We start from the raw sequence: 26,830 nt of genomic DNA, 5'->3' as shown, positions 1-26,830 counted from the left end.
GTTTTTAGTTTTTTTATTAGTTTTTTATTTTTTTTTATTTTTAGTTTTTTTTGTAGTATTTACCCTTTTTTAGTTTTTTTACCTTTTTTTTTAGTTTTTTAGCTTTTTTATTTTTTTTAATATTTTCTTTTTAGTTTTTTTGTAGTTTTCACCTTTTTTAGTTTTTTCTTCTTTTGTTGCTAAAGCCAAGGTTCGAACCTGGAACCTCTCGGACCTAGAACCTGGAACATAACGCTTTACCAACTCAGCTACTTCGGCTTGAATACATTCGTTTTTGAATTGGTATATGATTGGAACAAACAACTTATTTTTATATATATAGATATGATTAAGGTTACATGTGTTGTTTAAATTACCCCCTCCCGAAATGAATTTGTCTGATTATAAACTTTACCAGGATAAAAAAGAGGAAAAAAAGAGAGAAAAGAATGGTTAAGTGTATTCTGTAAGCAAACATTCAGTTTGAATATTGTAAACTTGCAGTTCATTTTATCGTCATTGTGCGTATCCAACAGTTCGTGGTAACGAACTGTTTGTAACGAACATAAATAAATATGCAAATTTCGTTTTAATTATTTATGTGCGGAGAGCCAAAATCAAAACATGCATTAATTCAACGTTCAGAAATTAAATAAAAAAAAATAAGTTTTTTTAACTGAGTGTAAGGAGCGACATTAAAACTTAAAACGAATAGAAATTACTCCGTATATGAAAGGGACTTTTCCCCCTGAACGCCCAACTCTTTACGCTAAGTTTTTTACTGTTTTAAAACGTAGAGTTAAAAGAAAGAGTCAAACTTAAGCGTAAAATGCGGGGCATTGAGGGGGAAAAGTCCCTTTCATATACGAAGTAATTTCTGTTCGTTTTAAGTTTTAATGTCGCTCCTTACTTTCAGTTTAAAGAACTTGTTTTTTTAATTAAATACTAGAATCGGCAAATGCTTTGCATTCAGTCTGACGCCCTAAGCCCATACCCTTTGATATCACGCTTTAGGCCCGTTCCCCTCGTCGTGCCTCTAATTTAAATAAAATAAGTTGGCTTAGATCTCCTCACATATCTACACATCTGGGTATATGGGACATTTCACCGTTTGTTTGGTCCGAGGAACCTGCCCCTTCCCTTAAAAAATTGAATGATTGGGGATGAAATTGGGACTTTTTATGATTTTGACCCCATCCCCGAAAAAAGGGCTCTTTTTTCGCCCCAAGATAGACTTGAAACCACATTTCTGATCAAAACTTTCATTCTGGGAAATTGTTCGATGTTTTCCAGTATCCCTGTAGACAGAATTCTTTTCTTTTTGTGTCCTCCATCCAGCAGCTATATTGATCCTCGCTAGCGTTTTCCGAGCTCTAAGAGTTTCTTGTTTCAATGCTTTCTAGCTGAGCAAATGGAACTGACTGGGAGGGCAAATCGATTCCAGAGCTGGGTTTTCGGTCCTTGACAGCGTTCCATGGAACTATACATTTTCTAAGAGAGCTTTTCGAGAGAGAAAGGGAGACTATTTCTTGCTGATGAGATAGGAGGATAGTGGATTTCTTGTTGTCGCTCATTCCGGTCTTAATGCTCGAAATTATGTCTATTCCTTGCTTCTGCAATCAACATCGCATTGATAGATTGTGCTTGTCCCAGCATTTTTGTATCTGCCAAAAATGTTAGTCAACTGCTTTTCATATATATATATATATATATATATATATATATATATATATATATATATATATCTATATATATAAAAATAAGTTGTCTGTCTGTGGATGTGTGGATGGATGTGTGGATGGATGTGTCAGGTGACGTCACCTGAAAAAACTGGATTAGGTGACGTCAAAACTGAAAAAACTAAAAAAAGGCAAAAACTACAAAAAAAACTAAAAACTAATAAAAAAAATAAAAAAGCTAAAAAACTAAAAAAACTATAAAGGTAAAAACCAATAAAAAACTAAAAAAAAAACTGAAAAAACTAAAAAAAGGCAAAAACTACAAAAAAAAACTAAAAACTAATAAAAAAAGTAAAAAAGCTAAAAAACTAAAAAAACTAAAAAAACTAAAAAAAGGTAAAAAACTAAAAAAAATAAAAAATAAAAAAAAACTAAAAAAAAGGAAAAAACTGAAAAATAAGCTAAAATAAAGGTAAAAACCAATAAAAAACTAAAAAAAAAAAGGAAAAAACTAATAAATGACGACACTCAAAGAGAAAGCGACCAGGACAAAAAACTAAAAAAAAAGGCAAAAACTACAAAAAAACTAAAAACTAATAAAAAAAATAAAAAAGCTAAAAAACTAAAAAAACTAAAAAAAGGTAAAAAACTAAAAAAACTAAAAACTAAAAAAGTTAAAAACTAAAAGAACTAAAAAAGAAAAAAATAAATGACGACACTCAAAGAGAAAGCGACCAGGACAAAAGGAATGTTCGATTAGCAATCAACAAAGCACCGGGACACAGGGAGTATAAATGACGACCAGGACACAAGTAAAAAAAAAAATTAACAAAACTAAAAAGAAGGTAAAAACTACAAAAAAACTAAAAAGAAAAAAAAACTAAAAACTAATAAAAAAACTAAAAAATCTAAAAATCTAAATAAACTAAAAAAGAAAAAAAAAGGAAAAAAATAAAGGAGAAAAACAAAACTAAAAAACGAATGTATATACAGACCGGTACACCGGGATACAAATGACGACCGGGACACAGGGAATATAAATAACGACCGGGACACAGGGACACAACTACAACGGGGACACCGGGGGAAACAGGGGGATATAAATGACGACCGGGACAAAAAAACTAAAAAGAAATAAAAACTAAAAACTAATAAAAAAAACTAAAAAATCTAAAAATCTAAATAAGCTAAAAAAGAAAAAAAAAGGAAAAAAATAAAGGAGAAAAACAAAACTAAAAAACGAATGTATATACAGACCGGGACACCGGGATACAAATGATGACCGGGACCCGGGACACAGGGAATATAAATGACGACCGGGACACAGGGACACAACTACAACGGGGACACCGGGGGAAACAGGGGGATAACCTGACAATCTATTTATATGCAAAGACAATGGGACAGCAAAGAATGTTGTATATTCGCAAGTTTTACGTAGTTAAAACCATATATATATATATATATCTATATTCACAGGTGGGACATAGGGACACAACTACAATGGCGCGTAACTATTATGGCGCGTAACGACTTACGCGCGCGGGGGGGCTTGGGGGGGGCGCGAAGCGCCCCCACCAACTAGGTGTTGGGGTGGCGCGAAGCGCCACCCCAACAGCTAGTATATATATATATATGAATTAATGCTTAAGTCAGCATACTTGTTTTTGCGTGTTTGTGGAAGGAAAATTGGAGGGAATGTTGGAAAATTCACGTGAAAAAACCATTTCAATGAGGTTTGACGTGATTGTCATTTGGGGAAAATGTTGGAATTGCAATCCTGCTAGTGTTTCTCGTGACGGTTACGATTTTTTCAAATGACAAGTTTATGTTGTTACTGACAGGTTCTTTGAAAACGCGGTAATGTTGAGTCATAATTCTCCCTCTTTTAGGTCATAATTGTTTGGTTTCTAATAATTTCACTATTTTTTATAATTCGTCTTTTTTTTTAATGATCTGGAGAATTTGTAGCCCACGGAAGTAGGTGTCTCTGTGCCCACCTGTTTACGCTTTATTGCGAAACAGTAACTGCTGATTTTTCTCAATGTGCGTAATTGTTTATGCTAAAGGGCTTATTTGTATTATTTAATAGGGAGTGGAGCCCTTATTAAGTCATAAGGCTTTCTTGAAAAATGTTTATCATTTTTAAAAATTATAAATTACTCATACAAAAATTCCATTCTGTTGGGGTTTTCCATGACGTAACATAACGTATAGTAAAATTATGAGTAGAGTTAGAGCATACTTAGCAATGCCTTCATTACGGAAAAAGTTGCCCCGCACGATTATATAACGTGACATAGTCTTTTGTTAAGATAATGTGAGTTTTACAGCGTTATGTAAAAGCATCATTAAATTTTCCCTGGGCGCTGGAGAAGAATTAACAATCTAAGCCATAGTTAGGTGAACATGGACTATATTTTGCTTTCTTAATCTGTAATATAATTATCTATCTTATTTTCTATTATCGCTAGTCTAATATAATTATTTTAAAGAACTGAATTGCTGTTATTCTACGTCTATTTTACGCTATTTTTCGTTATTCTACGCTATTTTATGCGATCAGGGATACAAGACCATTGATAGCACTGTTTGCGATGGATAGTGTATTTTAAGCAAGTTCATGGAGCGTGACTTATTTTGTTCTTTTAAATAAACAAATTTGCGTGTAAAAATGCTGTATACGCTTTTATTCTGAGCTAGATGAATTTGACAGGAGCTAGTGAAAAAATAATTAACCAAACCACTCCCCCTTGTAAATGTAAAAAATTACCTGCCATTGGGGACTCGTCCGCGATTCTTGGAATCTGATCACTCTACGTCTAAGAAAACCTCCATGCTGATCCTTTTTAAAAACATGGTGTGTGTTCAAGCGTATATGTAATAAAATTAAAAAATAAAAAAAATTAGGGAGCTTGCGCTTGCACTGGATAAAGGAAGGGGGAGAAGGTTATTGTGTGACCAGTTGAATATTGAGTATTTAAATGTGGTTCATTAAACGTATGATCAAAAAATATCCATAAGATTCAAAAACTCTGGAGATACCAAGTACATAAAATGGCACCAGAATAATTATAATTATCTTATATACATGCAATAATATATATTAATCTTTAGAAAAATGTATGGGTCAGAGGTTCAAATTTTGGAGTAAGGACAGGATACATAAAAATTTTTTCTCCACATCATTGGGGGAAAACTGCCCCCCTCCAAACGACGCCCATGAGCAAGTGGGCAGATCAAAAGAATTTCCTGGGGCTTCTTTATCCTTAAAGTCCTTGAGTCCACAATTTTCTGACTCCTTGTGATTATGAGAGAGGGGAAGGCTACCGTTCAATCTCCCGTAGGACTAAGGTGGACCAATGGATCAAAAATGGGATGAGCTTCAAATTAGGCTTTAAACTATTTAATTCTTTGTTAGATTCTTATAACAATTAATCTGTTTTAATTTAGATTTGGGTGTGAAATTTCGTTCAGTTCACACCAAAGCTAATAAATCAGGTGAGGACATTATACATGCTCTCCTGCTACCGAAATATGCTGATTATTCTTTCCACTTACGGCATTGTTGTGATTTTTGGCTCTGGAGTTGCTATAGCAATGAAAAGTAAAACTCATTCTTCGTATATTTTTTTGTACTAGGATAAAAATAAAAATAGACATGACCATTGTAGGATTGCAGAATTTGGCCAGTGTAACACCTAAGAAGTATCAAAGAAGTTTCCTTTAAATTATTTTTTTTTCTTGTTTTTTCCTATTTTTCTGTTTCTTTATGTTTATGTTTCCGTCATATTTTGATAATAAGGCTACCTGTTCTGAAGATTACTTTGTTTAATGGAGGCGAAGTAGTTGCATCGTTTTTTTTGTGTTTTCTTGTCTTTTTCATCGGCCTTTTTCAAGGTCGACCAAAAGCACTTTGACAAGGGGGCAAAAAGTTAGGCTACTAGAATCAAATTAGTTTCGGATGTAGTTTATTTGGGCAAGGAAAAATTCCGTGGCGTTTTGCTCTTTACGCTAAAGTTTTTTACTGTTTTAAAAAGTATAGTTAAGAGCAAGAGTCAAACTTTAGCGTAAAGAGTGGGGTGTTGATGAGGAAGCAGTCCCTTTCATATACGAAGTAATTTCTGTACGTTTTAAGTTTTAATGTCGCTCCTTACTTTCCGTTAAAAAAACTTGTTTATTTATTTAATTTTGAACACATGGGACGAAAAAAAGAGAAAAATCATTTACCATATGCTAGCTAAAGAATTAACTTGAAACTTGCTCGATCGTAAATCATGGTTTTAGCACTTGCAGGTTCTTTTTTTTTCACCTCTTCTTTATCGTTTCAAGGAAAATGAAGGCCGATTGTTTGAACTGGTTCACATATCTTCAAATTTAAGGAGGAACACAAATCTCTAATATTAAGGAAAATATGGATATCAGTTTTGAATGCAAAAAACATCTTTGTGCAGTTATCTAGTTTTTGATTGCAGCTGGCTAGATGTCAATTTTATAAAAAGAAACAGGTGAAAAATCAGAAAAAATTAGCCTAAAACTTATGATACCAAATAGCAAGGCCGTATCCAGGGGGGGGGGGGGCTTTGACGGCTTAACCCCCCCCCCCTGAAATGTTTATCCGACTCGTAAAAACGTAAGGAAAATGAGTATAAAAAATAAATTTATGCCTTTTTGAAGTTCCCGAAAAAAATCCTGGATACGGCCCTGCCAAATAGCTTGAGAAGTTGTAGCTTTCCTCTATCTCTGAAGGTTTAGTTACTTTTTAAGTTTCAAATTTTTTTTAATTATTTTTTCTTAAATATTTTAATGTTGATGGACAAAGAGCGTTGTCAAACTTAACTACTTAATTCTGCTTATGTATTTTCACGATTCAACGCGCATCACACCATCAGATTCAGTATATCAGAGAAACCTAAACAGTTTTCAATCTCCTATCTACAAAAATTTGGAATTTTGCATATTTTGCCGCAAGAAAGATCGTGTTAGTCTCAGGTATGAATGGTCCTAAGATCGGATGAGGAGGCAAAAATATTTGTTTTATGTCTTTGGAACTTAAAATAACCTTTTTTTTTGTAGGGAATGTTGGTGCCTTACAACCTAGACCCCCAAGCAGACAAGACGCTCCGCCGCAACACGGACAACAGCCCAACATGGTGCCCCTTTCTCAAGGTAAGGAAGTTTTAGGACTGTTGAGTGTTGAGCTTATGTTGCTGCAATTTTGGTACATTCAATTTTTTGAGTTTAATAATATCGTCTAGTGAAAATGTTAAAAAACAGATATAAAAAGGTGGTTAACAGAAAAGCGGAATTTATATCCACTATCTTATTTTGATTAAGCAAGTGCGAATAATTCTATTTCGGGATGGAACGATATAGCCGTGAAAAAATAAGCCAAACATTGGTTAATTTCTTGAAAAATATAATACAGAATAAATCCTTACAATATTATTTTTTTTCGTTTTATTTAAACACATAGTCTAAACCCCTAAAATAGAAAAAGCGAAAGGATGATTAATTGATAAACATGCAAATAAACATAAAAGGTCTTAAATATTTTCTGGTATTTAAATTACCTTTCAAGTTCGCTTATAATAGATTGGGTAGTCGACTTAACTTCACAAGTTTGACTAGCGCTTCCAACATATATAACTTTCTTCAGTTTGAAAGGTTGTTAGTATAGCCTACATTTTTAGGCCAAAGATGTAGTTTAGTTACGCTGTCAATGAAATTGGAGACATCGCCATCACTCCAGTGGCGGTTCTGGCCTCTCGCGCCCGGGGTAAAATCTTGCTCCCCCTATCTCTCATGAAATTTGCAGGCCAATTTTAGCAAGATTTTAATTTATTAGCAAAAATTATTTTCAATACAATAAATAATCAAAAATTAAGTTATAATTATTTTTAGTTTATTACTCAAAATATTTAATTTTTATTATTTTTTTCATTTATTTTCATTTTAATAATTAACTAAATTAAAATTTCAAAAATTACAAAGTGATTATCATCGTTAAACCATTTATCTGAAATTTTGCGTCCCTAAAATTTCTGTGCCTTGGGCAAGTGCCCCCTTTGTCCCTCTCCTAAATTCTTCTCTGTCATCTTTAGGTATGTCCAAACAATGGGCTGCATACTTAATTGGGGAGATTATCAAGAGGTCGCACTCTCAGAAATCTTGTACACCAAGTGGCTCGTACCAAGCGTTTCTGGGACTCTACCAAGCGGTTTTGGGAGTGTGTCAAGCGTTGCGGAACTTTGTGGCAGACGTGGCGCTCCGAAATAACTTCGAGTTGGCGGGAAGTCATAGCCCCCTCGAACATTAATGGGAGGGTGATATCTTCAGACGGGATTTGCTGAATTATTGCTACTCTCAGTTATTAGTTTTATCAAGTGACAAATAAATCTCCTAATAATTTAGGAGATTTCGATCTTAAATTCCGTCTAAGTATCATCTAAGATCTAACGCAGATTACATTCTATGGGTTTATTTTGTATAGTCAGTCTAAAAAAGGGGTGCTTCTGGTCATATATTAAAATAAAGAGAATAGAATTCAGTCACCTTGCCAATGAACCTGGAGACGTTGTCATCTTACACGAGACCCGAGTAATACACTACTTACCTTTCTAGGTAGATACACTTTCTGATCGTTTGCACACGAATGTCAAATTTTGGTGCTAACAAATACAATGAATTGTACAGATGAACGCGAAGTTTAATATTTTCCGGAAGGGAATGGAACTTATCACTTTCATCTAAGTTTCGAAAATATGGAAATTTAAGGACTTGATAGAACACCATCCAGGTTTCTTTTGACAGGAGCCCCTTTGCTCCATTAGAAAGTACCCTGAATCTTCAGAGCCTAAAATTTTGGTTTTGTATGTCTAATTGGAACTATATAAGCTGAAGAAAAAATGCTCATTTGATTACTGTTTAATGTTTATATTTGGTGGCGTCCTTCGGGCTAATTATAACAGATTATGCCTATCCCTTTGTATGACTTTAATGACGGAGGTGGACAACAGAGGGAGGGGGAGGAGTATACCCCCCTAAATATATGTTTCATTGTAAGTGACCTCGTGGACAGCAATGAGTTAAATATTGTTGTTCGGTAACATTGAGTACATAAACAGTGGTACCAATCGGGGAGGAGAGGGGGCGATTTTCAGCTACCCCTCCTTAATCCCAATGAATTTGAAAACTCTTTTTTTTATTTTCACTGAAAAATAACCCGTTTAAGGAATTTTCACAGGATTGTAACAATAAAAAAGAAAGCAAAAAAAGGAAAAACCCTCCTAAATTTCCATGAATTCGAAATTTCATGAATTTATTTTATTCATGGCCGTATTCTGTATTTTTTGTGGGGGGAGATTCAAAACCCCTACCCCCCCCCTGGATACGGCCTCGATTTTATCACTCGTATTAGTTTTGTTTGCCATTTGCAACTTCCCTTTGCGTAGAAATGTAATGGAGCATACAATTACCCCCCAATCCTTCCCAATACAAGACTTAATGCTCGTAGAGCTCCAAATACTCAACTTGACTTGTGTCCCCAAATGTTGACAATGAGGTACAAAAACTCTTTCGTTCCCTATTTTGTTTCGCATTTTAATAATTGATTTAACTTTGTAATTTATTTTATCATTGTAATTATAATTGTTCTGACGTGCTTATGCTAGCTTGTGTGCTATTTTAGCCAATAAATCATATTCTATTCTATTCTATAATTATGGCTAGTTACAGACGCCTTTTAGAAATTGAATTGATCAATAGAAATTAGCATGGAAGATCCTCATTTTTATATTATCTTTTGCAAATCGCATTATGAGTCATCCACACTGAACGTACACAGGAACTCATTTCAAAGTTGAGGGGGGGGGCAGCATTTGCCCAACCAACCAGAGGAATATTGAAAAAAGAAGCAAAAACGGTTTATTACGAAAAATGTAAGAAACTATGAGTTAAAATGTTGGATATTTGGTCGGGGTTGTACGGGCCTGAGGGCCTCCTTATGTCTACGTGTTAGCATCCAGCCATGCTCTGTTTGAAGCAGTAAGTTTGATAGCGTTGCTGTGAATTATTTTTCTTTATAATGAATAGAATTTGGATACAAAGAAAAGAAAAGATTTTTCAATTTAATTGAGCAAATCACTGTAGACGTTTAAAATCGTGCTAAAAAAAATTAAGAATGTTTTGCAAAACAAAAACAGTGCAATATTCCATGTAAAGAGAGAAGATCGTTTTTAAAGGAGGTTTTAGAAATATTGGCTGTCCAGCTTTTCCATTGTGTCCTCTTGATTAAGTATACCCACAACTCTGATACTTTAAAATTTGCTGGATAAGAATTAATGTATTCTAGTTATTAGTTGAGTATTAACCCTATCAACTCAAAATGCAGGGTTATATGGCTGAATCTGGCAAATTGTAAAAATGCTTAATTTCTATGAATTAAAAGTTGGATTTGAATCGAAGATTTATTGGAATTAACCTGAAGTTATCAAAAAGTAGGTAGATACTTGTATTTAAACTTTGCAGTAACCTGCCTTCAATTTTTGAATATATAGATGGCGATGCTGTAATGTTTACTAAATTTGACTGTTTGCTTTTTAGGATCTTATGGCCAAGGACCTATGCCTCCCCCTCACCTTGGAAGTTATCCTCCTGGAAAAGCAATGCCAGGATATCATCCACACCCGCAGCATTACCCCCCTGGTCCCCCTCAGGGTGAGTCTTCTTATGTGTCTAATATTTATTTTATTTATTATGTATTTTTGATGTTTATTTGATAATTAATATTTTTAATATTTATTATTTTAATATTGATTTATTTCAAAAAATACTTAAATATGTTGCAACATCAAGGTGTACGGAACAGCTTCCTATGTACATTTTGAGCTTGATATTGTTTCGTAGAATCTTCGTTTGTTTAGCGTGTTATTTTTTTCTTGACTTTACGTGTCTAACTTTAATCGATTTAGTAGGGTCAGTTGCGACGGGGACTTGGTGCACCCTGGATCCCCCTAGGTACCTTTTTGGGAGAATTTTCACTGAAAACTGCTTTTTTTTTGGCATTTTCATTGTAAAAGATTAAAAAAAACGAAAAATTTACCGATCTTAAGCTATGAAAAATGCATTCCCCATCTCTTGATTTTAGTGAATGGACAGCCAACTGCTGGTCTCGGGTATCTTCAACTAATTACTACAAAATGATTCTTAAAACGACAATATTTTATCACAACAGTGAAATCAGAAGTTGTTAAGCATAATATTTCGAGTCATTCTTTAAAATTGATGTAATTCAAAACAAACAGAGAAAAGATGCAATTTATGTCATAAAAAACAGAAAGGGAGAGGAGAAGAAAGCAGAAACGAAAGGAGCAAAAGAAGAGAAGCATAAAGTAAATGATATTCACTCATGTAAGTTGTGATTTTGGTTAAGAAAAAAAAAACAGAAAGGGGGAGGAGAAGAAAGCAAGAACGAAAGGAGGAAAAGAAGAGAAACATAAAGTAAATGATATTCACTCATGTAAGTTGTGATTTTGGTTAAAAAAAAACAGAAAGGGGGATAAGAAAGCTGAAACGAAAGGAGGAAAAGAAGAGAAGCATAAAGTAAATGATATTCACTCATGTAAGTTGTGATTTTGATTAAGAAAAAAAAAAACAGAAAGGGGGATGAAAAGAAAGCAGAAACGAAAGGAGGTAAAGAAGAGAAGCATAAATTAAATGATTTTCTGTCATGTAAGTTGTAATTCTAGTTAAGATCACAAACCTGTAAATCCTCTTTTTACATTGTATGTTTTTTTTTCCTTTTACTTTCTGAGTCCACCTTTGGCTTGTTTTGCACACACAAAAAGGAAAATTTTACCACGACAGGGAAATCAGTATTTGAGTCCCGGTATTGGGAGTTACTCTACAATGGAGATAAATCAAAGCAACCAAGAAAAAAAAAAGATCTATCTTACCTAATAGTAAAGTTGGGGGAAGAAAGAAAGCAAGAAATAAGCAGAAAGAGAAAATGAAATAAAAGTACTATGGACACAAAAAATGAAATCTGATCCTTTAAATCGGTGATGTGGAAACTTCTACATCCGTATTTGTTTTGTTTCTTAATTTATTTTCTTAATTTCCAATAAAATAGAACTCTTTTTATTTCTTTACACAGCTTATATTTTCTTAGTTCTTGATCGCGGAGTCCATAACAGCTTTTTTATATAAATATATTTGATTGAACGCTGCACTCTGGAAGTACTTTTTTTTTCAAAATGTCCATGAAAAGTATTCTTGTAAAATATTATTTTTTCATCTGGTGTTTTATGTTTGTTTGTGTGAATTTGATTTCTCATTGAATATTCAATACTGTAGTAAAACCAATTTTGGAATTGAATGTTTAACATTTAAAAGTAGGCTTGCCTTTCTTTTTTTGATGAGAACAAAAGGAAATCCTAGCTTTTTTTCTTTACCAAGCTTTTTTGAAAAATATTTTTTCTCCCTTTTTTTAAAAGTGCAGTTGAATTGTTTTCCCCTTAGTCTTTTTGCTCTTCGTGATTTCCAAAACTAGTTTTAAATTAAAAAAATGACTCCATCCCAATTTAAAAAAAAAAAAAATCAACCAGGCTTTGTAGTAGACAAGCTACTCTATTATTGTTATTATGATTGTTTTGATAAAAGTTTATTTCTCAAAAGAAATTCTTTATGCTAACATTCTTTAATTGATGTCACAGTCTTTATACAAAAAACAATAAATCAAGAAAAAAGTAACCAAAGTTGAGAACACTTTTAACCAACCATTTTAATTTTACTCAAGCTTTAGTAAAAATGTTTCTCTCAATTTGTTGGAAATGTATTTTACAAGGTTTTCTTTTTTTGAGTCTTTTAACAATAAGTTGAAAAAAAAAAGAAGAACACATTTTCCTGGGAATAACTCGGTGATTTTGCCTGAGGAGACCGTAAAATAAATTAGAAAACTTCTCAAACTTTTGGAGTAAACCAAGACTTTGTTATCAATGACATATTATACTAACATCCTTTAATTCATGTCACAGTTTTTATCCAAAAGCAAAAATTAAGAAAAAAACATTACCAAAGTTAGGGAACATTTTTAGCCAACCATTAACTCAAGCTTTACAAACATATTTCTCTCCTTTTGTTGGAAATGCACTTGACAAGCTTTCCTTTTTTTGAGTCTTTCAACAATAAGTTGATTAAAAATACAAAGACACTTTCCAAGAAAAACTTCTCGACGATTTTGACTGAGGGGACTGCAGAAATAAATTAGAAAGCTTCTCAAAGTTTTGGAGTAAACCATGACTTTGTTATCAATGACACATTTGTTTGGAACTGTGGGCTCGTGGTAGAACTTAAAATGCAAATTAGCGAAGTTTGATGCTACTTCATAGAAAGATTGTGTTTTTGCTTTTGAGAAATAAATATGAATGTAAAATATATATTAAGACAAAATAAATAAGGAATAGAAATAAATAGGAGGACACTTAATTTATTTATTTATTGAAAACCCATCTACGAAAACTTGACATGGACGGAGCGAAATATGTATATAAAAAAAAACAAAGAAAAAAGAACAATAATACGAGGCATATATCGACAAAACCAATAAAAATCAGATCAAAACGCCGATTATATGTGAAGCAGGGACAGAATAAGAATAAAATCAAAACGAAGTAAATTCATGGACAAAATATGAAAAAAATCAAACGAAGCAAAAGTAAATTCACACATACAACATCAACATATTCAAACATAAATACCCCCCCCCCAAAAAAAAAAAATTAATTAATTTCTCCGCAATAAATACATGCAGTAAAAACACAAATCACTTGACACAAAATAACACAAAACACAAATACTAATGAACTAAAACTGGGTACCAATCATTCTTCTAATAGAAGAAGGGTTAAGGGAAACCGCTGATTCTTGAAAATGGAAGACTAAATTAGAAAGCTTCTCAAAGTGTTGAAGTAAACCATGACTTTGTTATCAGTGACCCATTTGTTTGAGATTCGATGAACTCGTAGTGGAACTCACAAATGCAAATCAGCAAAAATCGATGCCTCTTTGTGAAAAGATCGCATCTTTTTTTAAGAAACAAATATGAATGAAAATATATATATATAAAAAACAAAATAGAAACACATAAGAGAAAAATCTAACAAATGCAAGGATTAAAGGATTATGCGTTCAGGCCTTCATAAAATAAGATATTGAATTCACTCTAATAAAAAAAAAAAATCTATTTCACAGAATTTTTTCTGTTCTAAGAAAAATTATAACTGAAAATATTTTCTCAATAAAATTACGCAATTTTTTTCTCACCAAAAGAATGAATGTGATGTATGAATTATTTATGTAATTTTTTTTCTCGGTACACGGTTTCACCTTTCTGCTCATTTTAGATTAACTCATTGTTTTTTTGTTTTTGTTTTTTTTTTCTCTCTTCTATTTTTTGTTCTTTTTTGTTAGTAACACACCCTCGCAAGCAACACTTTTGGTGCGCTACCGATTGATTTTGTCTGTGTTATTTCTTTTGGTTAATAAATTAATACTACTAAAAAAAAATTAAAAAAAATGGCAAAGCCTACTTTCAAATGTTAAACATTTAATTCCAAGATTATTTTTACTATGATACTGAATATTCTGTCTATGACAAAAAAGGCCACCAGATAAACCACCAGATAAAAAAGGATATTTTATAATAATACTCTTTTGGGACATTTTTGATGGCGATTAGTAAATTGGAACAAAAAAAAAATGTTTCTTCAGAGTGCAGTGCTCAATAAAAATATTTGTATAAAAAAAGCTGTATGAACTCAGTAATCGAGAACTAAGGAAATATAAGCTATGAATATATATATGGAAATATATTAAGGAAAATACTCCCAAAGGGTTATTTTTTTTTCAATCTAGGGGGTGCACAAACCCCTGTAGTAATTGACATCACTAAATTGGCTAAAGTTAGGCTCGTAAATCGCCGATAAGTTTTTCCTGGTGTGTTTTATCAACTTATTGTTGAAAGACTCAAAAGAAGAAAAGCTTGTGAGGTACATTTTTAACAAAGACAGAGACATATTTTGTTTTTTTTGCTAAAGCTTGAGTAAAATGGTTGGTTAAAGAGGTTCTCAACTTTGGTTATAATTTTTTTTCTTAATTCTTGTTTTTGCAAAGAAAACTGCGAAATTAATCGAAGGATGTTAGCATTATTTTAAGAATTTCCCTAAATTGAGAAATCAACTTTTATTTCCACCAAAAATATCTTAACTATTGAAGATAGCTGATCTACTTCAAAGTCTGGTTGAAGTTTCTTAAAATTGGTATGGAATCATATTATTTTTATTTAAAAAATGATTTTGGAAAACAATGAAGAGTTAAATGACTATGGGAAAAAGATTCAAATATACTTTTTAAAAAAGCTCTTGATTGAAAATATTTTATAAAGTAAAAGAGGTATTCTTTTGTCTCACCAAATGTGTTAGAAAATACAGAGATTTGAACACTTTCAAACAAGAATTTTTTTTTCAATTTATTTTTACTTGATCAATCAGTCGTGGTCAGCTTTTCAAGTCTTATCAAAATGTTTTTGTCAGGTCCTGCTGGTAGCTATCCTCCACAGCGACCTCAAATGGGTGGCCAATACCCTGGATATTCTCCGCAGCAATCAGGTATGCCTGGTCCACCTGTTTCTCAACCATACGGGGCATCCGGACCTCCAAGACCTGGAGGTCCCGGTCAATATGGCCAATACTCGACGGTTAATTATGCGCATCCAGGTGGGCAGTATCCACAACAGGTGAGTTTGTAACTTATGCTAAGGCTCTTCGATACCTTAGAGAATCTTCATATCTTGTCCATTTGAAGCTTTTCTAGTTTGTGTGGCTTAATTATTTAGTTGATTGGACGGTCTTGCCATAACTTGTATAGCTTTTGATAAGAGATATGAATAAACGAGAATCACCCTATCTCGTGTATTACAAGTTTTTTTTTTAGTTTTGTGTGGCCAAGATCTCTTTGATAAGAGATCTTGTCATAACTTGTATAACTTTTTGATAAACGATGCGGAAAAAATGAGAATCACCCCATCTCACCCATTACAAGTTTCTTTTTTAATTTGTGTGGCCAATTTAGTCATAGTTAGTTGGGCGGTCTTGTCATAACTTGTATAGCTTTTGACGAGAATAATCCTATCTCTCCATTACAAGTTTTTTTTTTTTTAGTTTGTGTGGACAATCTAGTCATAATTAGTTGGGTGGTCTTGTCATAGCTTGTATAGATTTGATAAGAGATGCGAATAAACGGGAATCACCCTATCTCATCCATTACAATGGTTTTTTTTTTAGTTTGTGTGGACAATCTAGTCATAATTAGTTGGGTGGTCTTGTCATAACTTGTATAGATTTGATAAGAGATGCGAAAAAAACGGGAATCACCCTATCTCGTCCATTACAATGGTTTTTTTTTAGTTTGTGTGGACAATCTAGTCATAATTAGTTGGGCGGTCTTGTCATAACTTGTATATATTTGATAAGAGATGCGAATAAACGGGAATCACCCTATCTCGTCCATTACAATGGTTTTTTTTTTTAGTTTGTATGGACAATCTAGTTATAATTAGTTGGGTGGTCTTGTCATAACTTGTATAGATTTGATAAGAGATGCGAAAAAACGGGAATCACCCTATCTCATCCATTACAGTGTTTTTTTTTTAGTTTGTGTGGACAATCTAGTCATAATTCGTTGGGTGGTCTTGTCATAGCTTGTATAGATTTGATAAGAGATGCGAATAAACGGGAATCACCCTATCTCGTCCATTACAATGGTTTTTTTTTTTTAGTTTGTGTGGACAATCTAGTCATAATTAGTTGGGTGGTCTTGTCATAGCTTGTATAGATTTGATAAGAGATGCGAAAAAACGGGAATCACCCTATCTCGTCCATTACAATGGTTTTTTTTTTAGTTTGTGTGGCCAATCTAGTCATAATTAGTTGGGCGGTCTTGTCATAACTTGTATAGCTTTGATAAGAGATGCGAATAAACCAGAATCACCCTATCTCGTCCATTACAAATTTTTTTTAATTTGTGTAGGCAATCTAGTCCTAATTATTTGGGCGGTCTTGTCATAACTTGTATAGCTTTTGATAAGAGATGCGAATAAACCAGAATCACCCTATCTCGTCCATTACAAGTTTTTTTTAATTTGTGTAGGCAATCTAGTCCTAATTATTTGGGCGGTCTTGTCATAACTTGTATAGCTTTTGATAAGAGATGCGAATAAACGGGAATCACCCTATCTCGTCCATTACAATGTTTTTTTTTTTTAGTTTGTGTGGACAATCTAGTCATAATTAGTTGGGTGGTCTTGTCATAACTTGTATAGATTTGATAAGAGATGCGAAAAAACGGGAATCACCCTATCTCGTCCATTACAATGGTTTTTTTTTTTAGTTTGTGTGGCCAATCTAGTCATAATTAGTTGGGCGGTCTTGTCATAACTTGTATAGCTTTTTGATAAAAGATGCGAATAAACCAGAATCACCCTATCTCGTCCATTACAAGTTTTTTTTAATTTGTGTAGGCAATCTAGTCCTAATTATTTGAGCGGTCTTGTCATAACTTGTATAGCTTTTGATAAGAGATGCGAATAAACCAGAATCACCCTATCTCGTCCATTACAAGTTTTTTTTAATTTGTGTAGGCAATCTAGTCCTAATTATTTGGGTGGTCTTGTCATAACTTGTGTAGCTTTTGATAAGAGATGCGAATAAACCAGAATCACCCTATCTCGTCCATTACAAGTTTTTTTTAATTTGTGTAGGCAATCTACTCCTAATTATTTGGGCGGTCTTGTCATAACTTGTATAGCTTTTGATAAGAGATGCGAATAAACCAGAATCATCCTATCTCGTCCATTACAAGTTTTTTTTTAATTTGTGTAGGCAATCTAGTCCTAATTATTTGGGCGGTCTTGTCATAACTTGTATAGCTTTTGATAAGAGATGCGAATAAACCAGAATCACCCTATCTCGTCCATTACAAGTTTTTTTAATTGGTATAGGCAATCTAGTCCTAATTATTTGGGCGGTCTTGTCATAACTTGTATAGCTTTTGATAAGAGATGCGAATAAACGGGAATCACCCTATCTCGTCGATTACAATGGTTTTTTTTTTTAGTTTGTGTGGACAATCTAGTCATAATTAGTTGGGTGGTCTTGTCATAACTTGTATAGCTTTTGATAAGAGATGCGAATAAACCAGAATCACCCTATTTCGTCCATTACAAGTTTTTTTTAATTTGTGTAGGCAATCTAGTCCTAATTATTTGGGCGGTCTTGTCATAACTTGTATAGCTTTTGATAAGAGATGCGAATAAACCAGAATCACCCTATCTCGTCCATTACAAGTTTTTTTTAATTTGTGTAGGCAATCTAGTCCTAATTATTTGGGCGGTCTTGTCATAACTTGTATAGCCTTTTGATAAACGATGCGGAATAAATGAGAATCACCCCATCTCACCCATTACAAGTTTCTTTTTTAATTTGTGTGGCCAATTTAGTCATAGTTAGTTGGGCGGTCTTGTCATAACTTGTATAGCTTTTGACGAGAATAATCCTATCTCTCCATTACAAGTTTTTTTTTTTAGTTTGTGTGAACAATGTAGTCATAATTAGTTGGGCGGTCTTGTCATAACTTGTATAGCTTTTGATAAGAGATGCAAATAAACGAGAATCACCCTATCTCTCCATTACAAGTTTTTTTTTTTTTTTTTTTTAGTTTGTGTGGACAATCTAGTCATAATTAGTTGGGTGGTCTTGTCATAACTTGTATGGCTTTTGATAAGAGATGCGAATAAACGAGAATCACCCTATCTCGTCCATTCCAATTTTTTTTTTTTTTTTTTTTAGTTTGTATGGACAATCTTGTCATAATTAATTGGGCGGCCTTGTCATAACTTGTATAGCTTTTGACCAGAATCATCCTATCTCTCCATTACAAGTTTTTTTTTAGTTTGTGTGGACAATCTAGTCATAATTAGTTGGGCGGTCTTGCCATAACTTGCATAGTGTTTCATAAGAGATCCTAATAAATGACAGAAAACGACACCTACTTTTCCGGAAATCTTACAACATTTAAATTGTCCTGTTTTGTGCCAGAGATGGGGATATCCAGATTTTGGGAAAGTTGCATCATAAGAAAGTGTCATTTAGTTTTTTAATTGAACGGAGTAGAATTTTCTTTTTAAAGTTCAGGAAAGGGCAATTCCTAAAGTGTTGTAGAATACCTGCTTGAACAACATTAAAAATCAGGTCAAAAGAAGTCTCATTGAATAATTTGACAGCTTTAGAAGTTCCCTGTTGTGCTAACTACCTTGATTGAAATATTTGCTGACACAGGATGCACGTCATTTATGCTGTGCGCACACTGATTAGACTTCATTTTGCTTAACAAATAGTAAGAGATCATAGTTGTTTTTTTAGACTAGCCTCTCGTTAGCTTTTCAAGGTGGTTGAAATATCTAAGATCTCCTATCAATTTTTACCAAAATTGCTTTGGAGGCTTCCTTTGGTGCTGGGAAAATTTGCTAAAGGGCCCTTTGTCTTTGAGACCGTCAGTCGACTCTGAGACTCAAAAATGTGACATTTTTGGTATGGAACGTCCTTAAAATGTTTCCTTTCGGTTAAAAAAGTATGGCATAAAAAAATCCAGTCAAATGAACGTGTATTCATGACAAAATAAAAATGATTTAATCAGTTATTGTACTATCCAATAGTTTTATGGTATTTCCCTAAATTCCTTTGAAAAATTGGGGTTTCCCAAATTTCTTCGAAAATTTAGTCAGTAGAAAATGAACGATTACTGTATCTTATTAACGTTTCTGTGTTTTGCAAACGTCAATTATTGGTGAATTTCTGACTCAAATTTTCCCAATTTTCATTCAGTGGATTTCAAAGAAACCCCAAATAATTCGGGATAGTGGACATACTGCTTCCATGTTGGTGACGTCTCTCGCCAGCTATATCATAGGTGCTTATTTTTGCCAGGTTTGTTTTGTGATGGTCAATGTCAGGGTTGCCACCCCTAGTGATTTATCACTATTTCTAGTGATTTTTATATTGCCTTAAAACAAATCACTAAATCAACCAAATAATCACCGGATTTTTCTCCTCCGAGTGGCAACCCTGGTCAATACCTGTCTGCAAATTAGCAAAGGTTTCTTTTTTATTCCTGCTAACGATATCATTTGCACACAAATGACAGATTTTAGTACTTACGAACGCAATGATTTGAACAGGTGAAAGCCTCGTTCTCTTTTTCTCCGAAGGGGATGAAACTCGTCATTTTCACCTGATCAGATCCCAAAACATCAAAAACATGTAAGGATGGGAGGGGGGGGGGGGTAGTTGTGATTCATCTTGATTTGTCTCTTGTGAGTGTGCGTTTCTTTTATTTATTTTGAATAATTGACAAACCTTTCTTCGTACGTGCCTCCATGGACAATAGTGAGTTATATATAGTTATTCAATGATATTGGTCACGCCTGCTGTGGTGCCAATTGGGCAGGGGGCACTTGCCCCCCCCCTAGATTTCGAAGAATACCTTTTTTTAATATTTTCATTGAAATATACTATTTTTGGCATTTTATTGAGGAAAAAAAGAGAAAATTAAACATCCTAATATTTAAAAAAAAAAAAATTTTTGCCCCCACTCTCTGAATTTTGATGGATTAGCGCCGCTGGACGCAACGGCAGTTTTAAAACTGTGTACTAGTTTTTTTTGTCTTTTGCGACTTTTCTTAGCATAACAAATGTAATGGAACATAAAATTTTAGCTACAGACTACACTACAGACTGATTTATTTGGACTAGAAATTAACATGGAAGATGAGCATTTTTATGCTATCTTTCGCCAATCCTTATGACTCAAATTATGACTCGTCCAGACTGACACGTACACATGAATTTATTTAAGTTGGAGGAGGGGGGATAATTTCGAAGCAGAGAAACACTGAAAGTATACGAAAGACGGAATTACATGAAAATTAGGAAATTATGAAGGAAATATTGTTTCGTGATGATTTTTAAGCTCTTATTTTAATTTCCTTCTTTGATCTGTTACGCTAGTCATTAATACTAATAATGTATTTTCTATCCACTTAAGAAAAAAAAAAACAAAAAAAAACAAGCGGAATACAAAACAAAGCAGTTATTGTTCTTTTAGTTTATGTATAGGAGAGCTGGTATTTTGGCGATTTTTCTTATATTTTGTGTTTCGCGTCTTCAATGCGTGTGTAGTGGTTCAAATAGTTTTGCAAAAGTTTTGCAGGACTTGCCCTCAAATTTAACTACTTTATCGATAAGCTCAGTCCGTTTCTCCTATCTTATTTGGTTCTGAAAATATTTTTTTATACTAAAAACATACCTTGTAAAAAAAAAAATCTGATGAGCAGTAAAAGAAGAAGATAATTTTTAGTTATTTCATAACGGATCTGTGTTGCATTCTCGGTATTTTGAAAGTTTACCAAAAATAATATTTTTCTTTTAAAATGAAATTATTTTAATTAAATAAAATGTAAATTAATGTTTCAGTTATTTCAGCAGTGTGGGATTCTTGGTATTTTAAGAAATAGTTAGTTTTAAGAATTTTTTTTTCTAAATTAGACTTTTTTTATTAAATGAAATATATTTTATGCAATTGTTATTTCGACAGCATTAAATTCTCGGTATTTTTGGAAGAATAGAAAAGGGATATACTGCATCTAACTTCTTACTAAATAATTCTTTTGGAGTCTACGCAATATTTTTCTTTGAAAGATTTGCGATTTGGAAATAAGAAAAGAATAATGTAGATTTTGTGTATTTTGTTTTGGCTAGTATTTATTAAAATTATGAAATGCCTTTCTAGTGGGTCAAACAACAAGGGCTTGGACAGCCTCCCATGCAGCAGTCGCAAGTTTCGGTAAGGACTCCTTCTCCTGCGCAGCCAGTTCAATATCTGCGTCATCAGCTGCAACAGAAAGTAGGTTATTCCAACCAGCCACATAGTGGAAACCCGCCATTAACTCCTCCACATCCAGGCTATCCGACAAGTGGTGGCAATCTTTTGTCGCCTACACCTCAACACCCCCCGTCTCCAGGCCCTAATGCTTCCCAGATAACGGTAACTGGACCCGATGGAGCTGGGATTGATGAAGCATCTCAACAGTCCACGCTTTCTAATGCCTCCCAAGGTGAGTCGACTTTTAAAATTGCTATGCTCGCAGAACAAGTTGTTTAAATGAAGGATGACAGATTGCCGAAAACCCTCCTTTATGGCCAACCATCTAGTCTCCAGATTGGGTGAGAGGAAGTAGGGGAGGATCCAGGGGGCAGAGGGACCCTCCAAAATTCTTTTGGGTGCCTTCATTTGTCTCTTTTCTCTTTTTTACCCTTTTAAAATACAAATTTGTCAATTTGGTCAATTATTTGCGCCCTCGTCGCATTGCCCCTCCCCCCCCCCAAGATTTTTCTCTAGATCCACCTTTGGGAGGAAGTCATACTGAAGGATTTAAAGGAAATTGGTACTTTATAGAAGGGCTCAAAGAGGGAGACTTTAAATAGTTTGGGATAGAGGATGAGCGTGTGTAGATGTGCTGGTCTCAGGTGGCCTGGTGTTCCATTGAGTTGTTTAGTAGTATTAATTATTTCCTTTGCATCAAAAGATTCAAAGCATGGCACTATAAAAGCTTCGAGGCTTTAAAATTGGTTTAGACTCTTTAGAGTAATAACAAAAAACATCAAAGTAAGTTTAATTATAATATGTTAGAGATAATTACTTGGTTAGAAAAAAAGAGTTCCTAGTCCAACAATTTAGATTACTGGAGATTGCTGTCTCTTCTTTGAGAGTTGTCAAACAAACCAAGTCCTCTTTTAGTACGTTTCTTTAGCATGTTTCACTAGGTACTTTTGAAAAACTGACTAGGCCAAGCTCTTCATTAATTGCATGCTCTTCTCGTCTTTCAAAATCTTTAACAGCAACCTAATTTGACAGACCACTCCTATTTGCATAATATATTGAAACATTCACTTGCAATGTCAATTTAGTCAAGTTGAAACACTGACCGTTTATTACCTGAAGGGTTTCAAATATTCAAATTTTCAAACCTATTAACCCCTATTCAAATATTCAAATGTTAAGGAGTTTCCAATATAAAAATAATGGCAACAAATTGTAGCAGAAAAAAAATTTGATGAAATTCATTTTTAAGCTAATTAGAAAAAAACTTAAAAGTCAAGTTGTAGTTTCCAAAAAGTCTCTACAAGTCTGTGTCAAAATTATCAAACTTGTATCCCGCAAACGAGCACTTGAACGAGGTCTTGATCTTACATATCTATTCAATTACCTTGGACAAAACAATATAACCAAACCGTCAACCAAATCGAGAGGTCCAAATTCATGCAATTTCGTCATTAATAAACGTAAGCCGTTGTAAATTTACATGGAAAAGCATTTTAAATCTAACAAAATATCCCCAAGTGATTACCTCTTATTAGGGCTCCTCAGAGGAATACCACCTGCCTAAATGGGTTTTGACACTTCAATTTCCTTACCCGGCGAGGTAGAGCGTCTACCCTAAAGCTTTTTTTGGTATCCCTACGTTAACTTGTGAAATAAATGCCTACTAGTAAAATTATTTAGAAAATTCCTACAAAATAAGATTAGATGTATTTCCTGCTAATATTGGAAATATAAGGATTGTAATATATTTATAAATATATTTAAAATATAGGACTATAAATATATTGGATTATAAGAAATAGGAGAAAGGGATATTGTTTGTTATCTGCAGGAGGTAAAAAAAAAAAAAAAAACTAAATAGAAAAGATGAAACACAAGTTGGGGATAACTTTGAAAGTGACCACCGCACTAAACAGGTCGACTCTATACGGTTCTAAGCAGCTGACATGGTTTAAGTATCCTTGATAAATGGTTCCAGTATCTTGTCGCTAATTTTACTTGGTAGCAGATTTTTTTTTTAGGTAATAAAATACAAAACTACTTTTTCAGCCTCTGGAGAAGATGGGCCGCCTACCCCTCGGTCAAGACAAGCAAATACAACTCCACTTGGTTTTCCCGGAAGCCACCCAGCTACACCATCTAGTGGCACTGCTCCTAGTCCTGGTATGGTGCACGACGACTTTAATGATGCAAATAGCCCTGGCCAAGGATGGGGAAGATCTAACGTAAGCCCAGTAAGAATTTAATAGATCTTTGGTGAACAAATAGTTTTGACTACTATATGTATATCATTAGTTGGTTTAATTTAAAAATGAGATACAGAGAATTACGTAAATTAGCACCAATTACATTTGGTTTAATTTAAAAATGAAATACAGAGAATTACGTAAATTAGCACCAATTACATTTGGTGTCGGCCAAGGATGGAGAAGATCTAACGTAAGCCCAGTAAGAATTAATAAATCTTTGGTGCACAAATGGTTTTGATTAATATATGCACATCCTTAGTTGGTTGAATTTAAAAATGAGATACAGAGAATTAGGTAAATTAGTACCAATTGCATTTGGTGTTGACCAAGTGGTGAATGTCTGCACCAGTTTGATAAGCTCTGGTGTAAAATATTAAACTTGCGTCCTTGTGCTAAGTTTCCCTAAGAAACGAGCTATTTGAATTGATCAGAATATCCTCAATGCCTATTAATTGTCGTATTGGCTAGTTACTCTTAGCTGAGATTTGTACCCCGGAATCCACATTTCCTTAACTAAAATTAAAATTAAAAACTAAAATCAAAACTAAAATTTTTAAATTAAAATTAAGCTAAAATTGAAAAACATAAAAATTAAGTTTTAGATACTTCTCAGGGTTTTGTTTTGGATCTTTTCAAGAACTTAACAAAACACGCGAGCTTAAAGTCGCAAATTTATGTTGCAGTTTTTAAATGTCCCATGATATTTGTCACTCTGTTTAAGAGAAGTTTCAAGGACAAAAAAAAAAAACAAAAAAAAAAACAAAAAAAAAAAAACTCGCCCAATTCTTAAGCCTATTTTAGCTCTATTCATTCCTGAAAACTGCTGTATCTTAAGATTTTTCATTTGATTGGTTTGAAATTTTGAAGTTTTCAGGATAATACCACGTTTTTGTCAGTGTTAACACGTTAAGCCGTGAAAATAAATAAGCAAAACTAATTTCTTAAATTTTGTAACGCTTTAGTAACCTTATAATGTTTTATAACGTTCATCAAATTTTATGACGTTTTGGTTGGTGATGCTTCGTTGAAGCAGGGAAATATTTGAACCGTGAAAATTGTTTTTTTTTTCTTTTTTCACCCAAGTTTCTTTTTTTTTTGTTCCTGCTCCTACCAAAAACTGTATAGTTAACTTGCATATGAAGTTTTCCTCTTAAAAATTGAATCCCGAGTTTTGCAATTTTTTTAAGATATATTTTGTTGTGTAGGTTCAATTTCCGATTTTTGCTAAGTAATGTTAAATATTTTTAGGTAATGTTAATCTTTTTGCTCAGCTGAGCAACATAATGGACATTCCCTTCTGTTAATAAACAGATAGGTTGCTAACCAACCACTATGTGAATAGACAGCACGAGATTTGTGGTTATCCTTAAGTTTTTTCTCCCAAGTCTCCAGCTAAAATACCCTTAAAGATATTTATAGAACTTAGTTGTGTTTTTTTTTTTGTAATCCACCATTTTTGTCATCCCAAACATAAATATTTATTTCCCTAAGTTCTATGATGCTTTTGGGTGGAATTTTGGTGTTATTTCAGGGCTTACACTGGTTTTTCACAAGTCTTTCTTCTTGATTATAGAGCTGTATACAACTCTATAATCTTAGTAACTATAGACGATAATTGTAACTGTATATAGCAACTCTGAAGTAACTAGCAAAAATATAGTGAAATAATATATAGCAAGTATGTATATAATTAAAAACGAATTTATGTTGATGTCGATATCGATGTCGATGTCGATATCGATGTCGATGTCGATGTCGCATATCCGCACCACTACACTGTTCGTTCGATGGCCAAGAAACTTTAAGAAGTTGTTGAGTGCACTCTTTCAAAGGTTTTAGCTTCATAAATCCCCCCACCCCTGACCAAGACCCCGTTAATTTATTGAATAGTTTTTGTGCTGACTGAGCCCAGAGACCCCCTGAACACAAATACTCGACAGTTGCTTTCGCTTGCATTAAAAAAAAATTCTGTATATTAATTTTAATATTTTCTGTATATTAATTTTATTTGTGGTTGTCTGTCTATATGCAACAACGCTGAAAGGGTAAGTTAGTAATCCTAATCTAATCTTTCAAATACTTTTAAATTTAAAAATAAGATTGTTATTTTACATGAGGCGAAAATTTTTCAGGAGGGAAATTTTCGACGGGGTGGGAAATACGCCCGACCCCGAACACAACAGGGTCTAATTGATGGCAAAGAAATAAAATAAAAGGGTTTCATTCAAAACACTTTCTTTTCGGCGGGATCAACCAATGGCGGATGCAACACTTGATGTTGCTAAAGCAACATTATTATTTATGTTGCATCTTAATATTTTTTCCTTCAATTTCCTTTCTTTTGAGATCTTAGTAAAACGCAAAAGTTTAGTTTTTAGTAAAATAAAAGCTTGGCCAAAAAAACTAATAACTATTAAAAAATCAGTAACTATTAACTCCAAGTAACTATAGTGTTCAATGACAGTACATGCGCCAATAAATGAAAAAAACATTAACTTCTATTCACTATATCATTACAAAGCTAAGGTTGGTCTAGGTCTTTCTCGAAGTTCGTGAAAAAACGTAACATGGCCAAAAAATTAACAAGGCCGTAACGTAAAAAGGCCGAAAAATTTCTTTCTTTTTCTTAGTTCTAATACACCTGTAGAACCACACTCTTCTTCAACAAGAAGAACTTAACCAAGCATGGATTTAGTGGATGAAAGATTGATATTGATATAGGCCGAAAAATGACACGATGAAAAAATGACATGGCCGAAAAATTAACAAGGCCGTAACGTAAAAAGGCCAAAAATTTTCTTTCTTTTTATAGTTCTAATACACCTGTAGAACCACACTCTTCTTCAACAAGAAGAACTTAACCAAGCATTGATTTAGTGGATGAAAGATTGATATTGATATAGAAAGACTTATATAGATATATTTTCT

The 26,830-nt window shown here is 33.3% G+C and overlaps 1 protein-coding gene across 1 annotated transcript in view; it reads left to right on the top strand.

Moving 5' to 3' along the window:
* The window catches only part of LOC136031552 (trithorax group protein osa-like), a 110,348-nt gene that overhangs the window by 46,559 nt on the left and 36,959 nt on the right, over nt 1–26,830 (top strand). The window contains exons 5-9 of the mRNA XM_065711598.1: nt 6,735–6,827; nt 10,263–10,376; nt 15,251–15,453; nt 21,561–21,885; nt 23,703–23,878. Of these exons, the coding sequence (XP_065567670.1) occupies nt 6,735–6,827; nt 10,263–10,376; nt 15,251–15,453; nt 21,561–21,885; nt 23,703–23,878 (911 nt within the window). The remainder of the gene's footprint in view (nt 1–6,734; nt 6,828–10,262; nt 10,377–15,250; nt 15,454–21,560; nt 21,886–23,702; nt 23,879–26,830) is intronic.

Source organism: Artemia franciscana, chromosome 1 (genome assembly GCF_032884065.1).
Source record: "Artemia franciscana chromosome 1, ASM3288406v1, whole genome shotgun sequence".
NCBI lineage: Eukaryota > Metazoa > Arthropoda > Branchiopoda > Anostraca > Artemiidae > Artemia > Artemia franciscana.
The sequence above is the reverse complement of the archived record's forward strand: the minus strand, read 5'-3'. Positions and strand labels throughout refer to the sequence as shown.